The sequence below is a fragment of the Osmerus eperlanus genome, chromosome 21, assembly GCF_963692335.1.
Source record: "Osmerus eperlanus chromosome 21, fOsmEpe2.1, whole genome shotgun sequence".
In the NCBI taxonomy this organism is placed as follows: Eukaryota; Metazoa; Chordata; class Actinopteri; order Osmeriformes; family Osmeridae; genus Osmerus; species Osmerus eperlanus.
The window spans coordinates 12,075,847-12,088,046 of record NC_085038.1 but is presented as its reverse complement, the minus strand read 5'-3'; the positions used below and the strand labels follow the sequence as shown (position 1 = coordinate 12,088,046).

Genomic DNA, 12,200 nt, shown 5'->3' with positions numbered 1-12,200 from the left:
TTCCCGGCCGTGCCAAATGACATGTCCTTCGGCAAGACACTCCCCCCTACTTGCCTTGGGGAGACTGTCCCTGTACTTACTGTAAGTCGCTCTGGATAAGAGCGTCTGCTAAATGACTAAATGTAATTTGAAACACACTCACAAACACACACATTCAAATAGCTCAACGATGAATCCCATGTTTAGGAAAAAATCTCAGTGCCAAAGGAGCAGCCCAGGGCCTCGGCTCCTGCCAGCGTCCAGGATGAGGAGCTGTTTCTTGGGCCAGGCTCTCCGTCAGTCAGCCTCCTAAAAAGGACATGGTCCACACGCAACCAGCACCGGTGTTTGGAGCATAGGTCAGGTTGTTTTGGTTATGGAATCGAATCCAGGATAAACACTCAGCTCCTGGGTCACTCTTAGGGCTTGTAACAGTCTTTGGGATATTCTCTGGTCAAGATGGAGGTGCTCTGGACACAAGCACCCACTTATGGACAACGAGGGAATTACACTGCAGTTTGTTTTTGATCTTTTCTCTTTCAACTATGTATCCTTCTGTAGCGTAGTGGGAGGAGAGGGGGAGGAAAGCCTTAGAAGGAGGGAGGAAGGGAGGAAGGAGGGTGGGTGGTTGGGAGTGAGGGAGGGAAGGAGGGAAGGAAGGAAAGCAGTCATCTATCAGCTATGTTGAAGATAGGTGGGAATTGAACCCATGACCTCTATGCGTGTTTCCTCCACAATTCCAGAATGACATGAGAGAGAGACACAGTGAGGGGTTGTGACCCCGGAGTCTGAACACACACAAGGTCACAAGTTCATCGTGGAATGTGTGTATTAAGCATGTTGCACAACTTGGGATCCTGAGATAGCGTTTGAGGAAAACATTCCCATGAAACCTTTCGCTTGGTGGTCGTTTTCACCCTGGTGCGTTTGCCATTCCGACACGGCATCAGACGGAGATAAACGTTGAGGGCAGAGGACCAGCGCCGAACGTGGCTGTTTGGGTTGAGACGGCTATAACTGCTCACAACCACTGTGGTCTTCCCTCATCATCCATATGCATACACACGCCTGTGTCTCAAAGTCAGAGTGGACTACAGACACACACAAATACACACACGCATGCACAAACATACACGCGTATGCACATACACACACATACCCATACACACACACATACACATATACACACAAACATACACATATACACACAAACATACACATGCATGCACACACAACACACACGCATACACACACATACGCACCCTAACTAATGCGCACTCACAGCTGGTGAGCAGGGACGCAGTTTTATTTTGGTCTTAGAGCTATCTAGTTCATCTTCTAACAGTATTAGTAAGAAGCCCGCAGTTATATCTGCCGTTTAACTGCAGTTTCCATACTGTGACGCATTCTGTGACTCGCACAGCTCAAGCAGAAAGGCATAACATACACAAACAAACACACACACAAGGAAAGACACACAACAAGACACACACACACACACAGAGTGTCTTGGTCCTGTGCTAGAAGGGGTGTGTACTTACCAGCTCATGGCTGGTGGGTACAGGGCATATTGGGGAGGCCTGCGGAGACAGAGAAAGGAGAGGGTTAGGTCTGGACATGAAACTCAGCAACACACACACTTTACACGCACACACACGTTGACACGCGCACACACACAGACACATACTGTACGCGCATCCGCAAACAGCAGTCAAGGGGAGATTATTAGGAATGTCAGTGAGAAGGACTGAGGCTGATACTGATTGGTTTAGCTCTCACTGCCTCTGGCTGCTAATGAAGGTTTAATGTGAAATAACAGGATTACAGAGAGAGAGAGAGTGCTAGACAAAGAATTAGAAAAATAGTTTAAAGAGAGAGAAAGAGGGAGAGAGAGAGCAAGCGAGAGAAAGAGTGAGAATAAGAAACAGAAAGAGTACAAAAAACAGGGGGAAAATTGAGAAAAAGAGTGATGTAGACAGAAAGGGACAGAGAGAGGGAGAAAGGGAGAGAGACGTAGAGAGAGGTAGAGAGAGGTAGAGAGAGGTAGAGAGAGGTAAAGAGAAGGAGAGAGAGAGGGAGAGAGAGAGAGAGGTAAAGAGAGGGAGGGAGAGAGAGAGGTAAAGAGAGGGAGCGAGAGAGAGAGGGAGGGAGGGAGAGGCATAGAGAGAGAGGGGTAAAGAGTTACTGCAGCAAAAAATACAACGCATCCCTCCATCACAGAGAGAAGAATGAGGAGGAGAAGGAGGGCAAGGAGGAGGAGGAGAAGGAGGGCAAGGAGGAGGAAAAGAAGGGTGAGGAGGAGGAGAAGGAGGGCGAGGAGGAGGAAGAGAAGGGTGAGGAGGAGGAGAAGGAGGGCGAGGAGGAGGAGAAACAGAAGTAAGAACAGGAGGACAAGGAGGAGGTCCAGAGAAGGAGGGAGGGATGTTTAAGCCAACCATGTGTAAGTGTAAACACAAGATAGACTAAAAACACAACAACATAATTAACACTAAACAATCCTGCTTCCTGTTTGACTTTCCAGCTAGCCTCTGTTGCGGCCACGTTATACAGTATTTCTGTTGGTCCGTATTGTTGTGTGTTGTCTTCCCTTCTGTGTCTCCCCTCACTAACATTCATACATTCAGGTGCCTGTCCGTGATTGTCTCGTCAACTTCTATTTTCAACTCCATGCGACTGCTCCCGACCAATCAGCTGTTTGCCTGGCTTCCATGTAAACCCCACCTGTGTTTCGTTGCTGTCTGCCATTCGGTGTTAGTTGTGTTTTGAGCTCACGTTTGTCTCGATTAATGTCGTATTATTTCTGATTGTGACTACATGCGTTAGAGTTCAGTTTGTTCAGTTTGGCTCCTTGCTCAGGGAGAAGGGGACATTTAAACTGCCCAGGGGTATACACACTTTTATTAGCGAGGCATTATTTGGGGTAGGCATGTTTATTTTGCATTTTTAGTACATTATTTATCACTTTTGCCATTCGTGGTTTTCTTGTTCCCCTGTGTCGATTATTTTATTGTACTAAACATCACTTTTAGTTTTTGTATTGAAAGCAGTCATTCGTTTTAGAACAAGGTGAAGTGCAGAACATGGTACATAGATTTGGTATAGGCCCTTCTCTCTCCCTGGACAAACCAAAGACAGGGTTAAAACCGCTTCACTGACAGGATGTCCTAAGCGACAGACAGGAAATTACATCCTCATATCAAACTTTAGTCTCTCAACCAATCAGTAGGTCCGTCCTCAGATTACCAAGCAGCACTCAGTCATCGGACAAGCATGCTCTTGGTACTGTAGCCCTGAAGTGACTGATGATAATGGCATAATAATAATGTATTCACTTAGTAGACGGTTTTATTGAAAGTACTGTACAGAAGGGGATTTGAACGTGCAACCTCTTGATCTGAAGTCAAGAGAGTTCAGTCCAGAGTTAGCTACTGTAGGGCTGACTGGTTGGTTCTTACTGGCTGTTCCTAGAAAGAACACCACAACTATCAACAGGATGTTTTTTTGCCTCAAGAGTCAAGTGACAAGCTGTGATTGCATGTGTGTGTGGTTGCGTGTTTTGCGTGTGTGTGTACAGTTTCCTTGTGTTGACAGTATCAGTGTAGAACAGCAACAGAAGACAGGCAGGCAGGCAGGCAGGCAGGCAGGCAGGCAGGCAGGCAGGCAAGCAGTCAGGCAGGCAGGCAGGCAGGCAGGCAGGCAGGCAGGCAGGCAGACAGATTACTATAGAATAAATGTTAACACACACCAATTTAGATTAAATATGTGATACCTCGAGTCTCTCTAGATAAACATGGCCCATATTTTCCAGGCATGCTGAATGCATGTATGTGTGTGTGTGCTCACATCCCCCAATAACAACCCCCTTAACAGCTACCTGGGACTTCTGTAGGTTTATCAGGTTACTATAGCAACAAAAGCGGGACAAAAAATACTCCCTGTTGGACTTCACGGGATCCAGGGGACAAGCTATTTTGCGTGTGTGCATGTGTGTGTGTGTTTGTGTGTGTGTATGTGTTAGTGTATTCATGTGCGTAGCCTCTGGGCTGTCCCTGCCGCATGTGCAAGTTAGTTCATGTGTTTAACCCAGCCACCTCTCCTTTCATCCCTCTCCACCCCTCTCCTCTTCTCCTTCCCCTTTCTCCTCCACCCCTCTCCTCTCTTCTCCTCCCTCTACACCCCTCTCCTCTTCTCCTTCCCCTTTCTTCTGTACCCCTCTCCTCTCTCTTCTCCTCCCTGTCTACCCCTCTCCTCTTCTTCTCCCTCTCTACTCCTCTCCTCTCTCTTCCACTCCTCCTTTTTCAAGCCTCTTGTCTCACCAGTAATTTAGCTGTGCTGGCTACGTTTACTCGACGGTTGGCAGAAACAGAGAAAGGGAAAAATAGAGAGGGGGGGGGGGGGGGGGCTAAGCAGGGCTTTTAATCTTCTCCACACATCACAAGGGGGTTCTTAAAGGGCAGTGAGGCAGATCCAGACCTCTAGCCAGCCACCCAGGCCTGTTCACACTCCCACCCCAGCCAGAGGGCCTCATCTGGGGCTAGAGGGGCTCAACAGATCGGGGCACTTTTTGATGTTTAGGGTGCATCTCCAAGGAACAGCTCTTCACATTCTTGGATCCCTTTCCTGCACACACAAGAGCTACCACGCAACACACACACACACACACACATAAACTCATGCACACAAATTCTACAACCACCACCAACCCAATGGCAGGCTGCCTGGGCAAGTAAATACTTCAGTCTCACACAGAGAGGCTAAATAAGGACCGTAGCTCAAACGGCTCTCTGGGGGGATTTATAGATGGACCTGGTCTCTGTTTGATTCGAGGTGATCATAAATCCGGTTGTATTGTAATAGAGAGTGCACATTCCTTCCTGCCCTGGCGCTGGAGATGGCAACACTGTGTGTTGTGTCGAGTGGCACTGTAGTCCTGCCAGGGTAATGTACGCTCAATGGCAGAATTACACCACGCACTCGGAGAGAGCGAGGGGGAGGGAGAGGGATGGATTGAGGTAGAATAAAAAGGGAGAGAGAAAAGGAAAAGGAGAGACAGAGAGAGAGAGAGAGAGAGAGAGAGAGAGAGAGAGAGGGGGAGAGAGGGAGAGAGGGGAGAGAGAGAAAGAGATCTGGAGGATAGGGTAGATTACTTACCACTGTTTGTTTGTCTGTGTGTGAGATATGTGTTTGTAGATCAAAAGACAGTATCTGCAGCTGAACAACACACTTCCAGTCAACTGTATCCAGGTCACTTAATGTCCATCACCAGTATCCAACACACAGACACACACAGCGTGGCGGCAGACTTTTCCACGCCATAAAACTCTGTCTACGATGGCAGACACCATGGTGAGACCTTGGGTGAGGTAATCACCTATTCACTCATCTCTGCTCCCTTACCACCTAACCTTGAAATACAGCCATCTCACTGCCTCTCCTTACTGAGAGAGGAGAGGAGAGAGGAGGGGAGCAAAGAGAGGTGTAACTCTCTGAGAGGAAAGATGATATACTAGTCTGCAACCTTTGACCTCTTCTATTTAGTTAACATCCAGGACGGGTTCAGAGTTCAGGGGTGACTGCTGGAGGCTGCATGTCTGAGTTCCCACTCAGAGGGTCAGTCGATGATGCAGGAAGAGGAGAGAAAAAGGGATGAAGAGAGACAATATACTGTATATCTCTCTGTGTCTCTTTGTAAGACTCTCCTTCTTGCTGTTGCTTCATTTGTAATAAAATATTTTGGTTCTCTTTTATCTCTATAGTCTGTGGCAGTGACTGGATGTGAATGTTTAGGGCCTTGGCTTGGATTTGGTAGTTCTGACTGCCCAGAATTTAAATTCAGTTTCTCTCTGCTGTCTTCATCTTTCTGTCCAGAACACCTCTAAAGTGGGTCCCCCTGTTCTAGCTTTCACTCTAAATCACACACACAGAGATCAAAACATGAAAGGCTCCTCTCTCTCTCTCTCTCTCTCTCTCTCTCTCTCTCTCTCTCTCTCTCTCTCTCTCTCTCTCTCTCTCTCTCTCTCTCTCTCCTCTCCCCTCTCTCCCCCTCCCCCCCCCTCTCTCTCTCACACACACACACACACATAAACTCAGATGAACTCTCCCAGAGAAATCCTACAGGGATACTCTTTCCCAGGGCTACCCACATGCATACACACCACTCATGTCTTGTTAATGTAGGTTGTAGCAAGTGATAGAGACACACATACAATCCTTTGAAAGAGACAGGATTTTCACCTGAATTTGAAATGTGACATGTCATCAAAGATATTCTCAGACTCACTGAACCGCCCCCTCCTCACACAAGTCCACACATTGTGGAAGAGATGGTTCCATGTAGGTGCCATCTCTTCCTTCTGCTGTTGGTTATTTCAACACAAACACAGATCCCTTTACTGGGTCATTGAGAGAGACCAGCCTGGAGGGAGAAAGACCAAGCGAGAGGGAGAGACCAGACCAGAGAAAAACAAGGCCACAGAGAGACAAGGCCACAGAGAGACCAGCTTGGTGGGAGGGAGACCAGACCAGAGGAAGAAACACCAGAGAGAGAAAGACCAGGCCAGAGCGAGGGAGACACGGCTAATCAAAAGACATCTCACATCACACATTCATCCTTGCTGACAGATAGCATCATCTCGGACAATACACTAGATTAACACAAACACACCTACATACATTGTTATGCTGTCTCTCTTACCTGCTCTCTCTCACCTTCTCTCTCCTTCTCTGTCTCGCTCTTCTCTCTCTACCTCTGTGTTCTGTCTGTCTGCAGACTCTGTCCAGAGTCAGGAGGGGAGAGAGAACAAGGGGGAGGGGGAGAGAGACTCCCACAGTGTGTCCGTTTCCCCCTCAGTTCAAAACAACAGGAGTAATCCCAAACGCGTGCCAGAGAGCCAGTGAGACCGACGAGGGAATGAGTGTGCTTATGTGTGTGTGCATTGCTCTGTGTTTGTGGGTGTATTACTCTGTATATGTGTGTGTATGTGTAGCTCTTGCACCTCTTGACTTCTCCAGGATCCTAACTTAATTGGTCTGGCTTCAGCCCTCCAGAAAGCAGCTGGGAGTAACAGCAGGCTATATAAGGCCAGCCTCCCCTCATCTACTCCCAGACAGACAGACCAGGCTGACACCAAAACACCCTCCCTCTCTCCCTCTGACTGCCTCCCTCCCTCTCTCCCTCTGACTGCCTCCCTCCCTCTCTTCTGGCTCACCACCATCCCTCCCTCTCTTCCTACATACCTACCTCCACCCCTCTCTCCTTACATTCCTCCCTTCCTCCTTGTCTCTCTCCCTCCTTCCCTGTATCCCTGTCTCCCTCCCTCTCTCTCCCTTCCTGTCTCCCTGCCACTCTCTCTCTCCCTCCATCCCTCTCACCAAGTGCTGGTCTCAGTCTAGGCTGGTCAAGCCAGAAGCCAACTCCAGGTCTTAAACCTGGCCTCTTGGGGGGCTGTGGTCAGCCGGAGATCCAAGCAGATCAAAGCTGACTGGTGATTAGAGAAGTGTGAATCCTCCTGACAACACAGGGGACGCTGGCACGGTCACTCCACACGCAGGGACCCACACACAGTTACGCTAAGACTCCAAACAGGAAGCTTGTTTGAAAAGCAGCAATCATTAAAGTATGCAGTATTATTTAGGTGGTCAGAAATTGACCCCTGCAGCCTAACACTACACACACACAGAATGTAAACAAGCTGCTAGGTTGGCCGTCGGGGCTGTCGGGGTCTACCAGGCCAGTTTGGATGGGTCAGTGATGTTGTCATAGTAGCTGGTTGGTCAACACTGCAGTGTTGTTGACAACAACTGAACTGACAGGCTGTTTCCTGGTCCTTGGAGCGGGAGGAGATCCTAGGTCAGATGTTTCCTGACGATAGCTGGTGGAGTAGTGTTGAAAACACAAAAACACATGCGCACACACACACACACACAGACAGATTATGTTCTTTAATGGGAAAGCATTTCGGGTGAGGGAACAGGCATGTTCTGAGGTCTGGAACAGAGACAGAATGATGGTCAAAAGCTTCTTGCTCTCTCCCCCTCTCCCCCTCTCCCTCTCTTTCTCCATCCATCCTGGCCAAGTCAGCCACCACAGCCTCCGACCAATGGCATTCCTCTGTTCCTCCATGACAACACACTGACCGTACAGTAGATCGATACAATAAAACACACTACCTCTCTCTACAGAGAGAGAGAGAGAGAGAGAGAGAGAGAGAGAGAGAGAGAGAAGAGAGAGAGAGAGAGAGAGAGAGAGAGAGAGAGAGACTGAAGGACTGAAGGACTGAAGAGAAAGGGAGAAAGTAAGAAAGAGACAAAGGACAACAGAGAGACATAGACAAATTTAGAAAGAAAAGAGGAGGAGAGAAGTGGAAGAGAGAAACATTCTCACAGACCACGGAGCCCTAGACCAGACCAGCTACTGTCATCCCTCTCACACACGTACACACACACACCTACAGTAACACAAAAGATCAAAGATGAGCATACACACTCTCCGAGTCTGGGTCCCAGTGCTGCCATATGTACTGTAGCTGGTCAAGACCCCAACCAGAGAGCAGACCCAGACCCCGGTGTCAGGACACTCTGCTTTCACTTCCCCAGTTTACTGTCTGAGACGTAGGGAGAGCCAATGTTAAATGGCGTTCTGTTTCTTCACATCAAGGATCATTTCCCTGGATTAAGGACATGTAAATGTTTAGGGCCCACTAAGCTAACACGAGGGGGAAGGCACTGGGGGAGGAGAGAGAGTCGGTGAGTGTAACTGTTGATATACTCTACCAAGCTCCCCACCACCGGCCCTCGCTTTGGCCCGGGGATTGGAAATTGTTACTGGAAGAGGAGAGAAAAGGAGACGAGAGAAGAGGGGAGGGGAAATATTTTGTTTATACCTCTCTGCAATGCAGTCACAAATCGGAAAACCAAAAATAACCTTGCTCTTTCCCTCCACCTTTCCCCTGCTGTTTCTCTCTCTCGTCCTCCTCGCTTTCCTCCCAACACTCTTCCTCTTCCCATCCTCCTTCCTCCCCTACTTTCAAGGTATTTGCGTGTGTGTTTATGCGTGTGTGCGTGTGTGTGTGAGTATGCGCACGTGCCTAAACGGCTTCCTACAGCATTTCAAACCTCAAACACTCCACCACATTCCGACACAACACCAACACATCCCAACACACACCAATCACTCACGCTCCAAGTCACCAACACACCCACACACACACCATCTCCAGCTCTCGGTCCCAGACACACAGCATGCTGGGAGACACCAGGCCAACAACTTACCTTGGGCTCACACTTCTTGTGGATGGACAGCGTGCACACTGGAGAGGAGAGAGAGCAGGGTTAGCGTCTAATCACTCATCCTATGATGAGTCTCCACTAGGGTCCACTGTCCCCTGGCCTGGGGGGGGGGGGACTACAGCAGGGTGAAGGGAGGACAGAGATGGTCTGAAGCTACTCCAGCAGAACAGGCTGGAGTAGACAGGAGAGCCCCTGTCGCATACAGACGCACACGCACGCACCATGCACGCACACACACATTCACACACCCCTTCGCAGTAGGGATGACGACCATATTGGTGTGAAAAGGTTCCTGACCATGTTAGGAAGATATAGAGAGAGGGAGTGCGACGAGAGAGAGAGAAACCGAGGCGGAGAAAGAAAGACACAGAGAGACAGAGAAAAACAGAGAGAGAGAGGGAGGGATAGAGAGGGAGAGAGAGAGTCAGAGAGAGAGAGAGAGAGAGAGAGAGAGAGAGAGAGAGAGAGAGAGAGAGAGAGAGAGAGAGAGAGAGAGAGAGAGAGAGAGAGAGAGTCAGAGAGAGAGAGTCAGAGAGAGAGAGAGAGAGAGTCAAAGAGAGAGTCAGAGAGAGAGAGTCAGAGAGAGAGAGTCAGAGAGAGAGAGAGAGAGAGAGAGAGAGAGAGAGAGAGAGAGAGAGAGAGGAGAGAGAGAGAGAGAGAGAGAGAGAGAACGAGAGAGAGAAAAATAGAGAAAGAGTGGTGGGAAAAAGGAGGGCAGGGAAGGGCGAGGGAGAAGAAAGAGAGAGGCAAAAATTGATAAGGACGGTTGCGACTCACTGCTGCCCCAGTGTGGCCACAACAAGCCGCAGCCTTAAAATTAGCTCATGAACAAAAACTGTAGCGGCATGCACGGTTTATCAACTAATTCGTGAAACAGCTTCTAGATATCTGGTAGATACACAGGACACAAACCAAAGTCTCTGTGGGTGTCTCTTTAATGTGTGTGTGCATGTGTGTGCTCGTGCGTGTGTGCGTGTGTGTGACCTTTGGGCAGGTAATGACATGGGCCATGTTATGATGTGAACTTTGATCTCCACACCCTGCTGTCTCACCGTCCGACCAGGTGGTCCCCTGGTGTGTGCGTGTGTGTGTGTGTGTGTGTGTGTGTGTGGTGTGTGTGTGTGTGGGTGTGGGTGTGTGAGAGTCAGGACACACAGAGAGAGAGCGACAGAGAAGAGAGAGATAGGAAAAAGAGAGAGAAAGTGAAAGTGTGTAAATGTGTTTTGGTGAGTCCTGGGCTGAAGCAGATGAAAGAGTTTGTGTGTCATCCACAGAGAGGAAGTAACTCTGAGCGACCAATAGAGGGAGCTACTGCCACTGTTTGCCTGGTGAGACAACTGCTGTATTGCAGTACTGTGGATAATAGAAGAGGAACCAGCCACACATCCAGAGAACGTTGGCTTTGATCCGATGTCTGTGCGTGTGTGTGTGTAGGTTTGTATGTGTGTATGTATGTAAGTTTGTGTGTGTGTGTGTATGTATTAGAATAAGACATGTATAAACACACGTATACACATGCAACAAACCTATATACAGTGCACGTGTTTATTTGCAGACATGTCTGTATGTGTGTTTATGTGTATGAGTGTGTGTGTGTGTGTGTCACAGATGACCTCCTCTCTGGCCACCCTACATTAGGGTCGGATGTTCAATTGTGATTGGACCATAGCAACACTTCCTGGAAACCATGTAGGACAGGAAGGAGAAGGAAGATAAAAGGGGCTTGAAGGACCAGGGGCGGAGCGACGATACGAGTAAATATGCAAAGATTAACATAAACACAGGCTGAGATGGAAGTTCATCAATGTTTGATTTGATGACATTATTTTATTTTTATTTATTTTTAAATCATTTTTATAATTATATCTCCCATGAGTACTACGTCTAGGACCTGAATAATTAATAAGACTTCAAATCAAAAGAAAATTATTAATTAATTGATGCTGTGACCAACAGGGCCTCCGAGTCCAGCCGACACGGCAGAGCAGCACTAGCAAGACTCGGACCCGTGGCACCACAACCTCCTCTAACACACCCATGGGCAAAGACAACAACGTTGTTTTAAGATTGTCCTACTATTGTTTTATCTGAAGAAATGTTTTGAGATATCTTGTCTGCTTTTGTGGGAATGGACTTCTATGGGCATTAACTTAAAAAGTAGGAAAACACCATTTCAGCCTAATTGTCCTATTTGCCAGAGCTGTAGCCTAGGTAAAATGCCCTGGTCATTTACCACTCATTCATTTAGCACTTCATCACTCCTTTGTAATATCCAAGTGGTATTCAGTGACAACATGTGTGTGCAGAACACATTCCACTAAGAAAGCACTGGATTTTTTTACAAAAGTTATGTAGTGATCCCTGAGGGGTGGAAATAACAAATACGAATTCATAAAAATGTAGGTGATGAAAATGCACGCAAGAAGATTGTTTAAGCCATTGACCTATTATTAAATAGACCCACCACCATGTCTGTTTAAAGATGGGGTCCCGTATATGTCGCTTATGTGTGCTCAGTGGCGCATTGAGGCTCACAAAAGCAACGGTCAGCGCCATGTAGAACTTCCGGCTTGTCTGGTCTTGAGCAGAGTGGCTGGCTGTTCTCCTGGCTTGCTTTGATGTAAGCAAAAAAAAAGAAAGTGTTCTAGTTTTCACTTTTTTGGAATTAGTTTGAAACTAGTTGGTCTTCACCAACAATTTGTTGATGAAAAGGCCATTATTTTGAGCCAGGTTTGAGAACATAGGAACATAGTTTGGGATATTTAGACTGGAGTTAATGGAATAAAATGACCGGAATGAGACGGGTGCCAAACTGGAAATGCAATAACATCAAGCTCCATCGGGCCATTGCTTCAAGTTTAAGAGTTCCTGGGTGGAGGCTTGTTTACAGAAATAAATTGTAGTTTAATGCAATTTTGGGTAGAGAACCCGCT

The 12,200-nt window shown here is 47.8% G+C and overlaps 1 protein-coding gene across 1 annotated transcript in view; it reads right to left on the bottom strand.

Annotated features, from left to right (window-relative positions):
• The window catches only part of LOC134007902 (tensin-1-like), a 51,037-nt gene that overhangs the window by 37,724 nt on the left and 1,113 nt on the right, over nucleotides 1-12,200 (bottom strand). The window contains exons 2-4 of the mRNA XM_062447621.1: nucleotides 9,250-9,287; nucleotides 6,674-6,712; nucleotides 1,521-1,559 (exon numbers count right to left, since the gene is read on the bottom strand). Coding sequence (XP_062303605.1) covers nucleotides 1,521-1,559; nucleotides 6,674-6,712; nucleotides 9,250-9,287 — 116 coding nt within the window. The remainder of the gene's footprint in view (nucleotides 1-1,520; nucleotides 1,560-6,673; nucleotides 6,713-9,249; nucleotides 9,288-12,200) is intronic.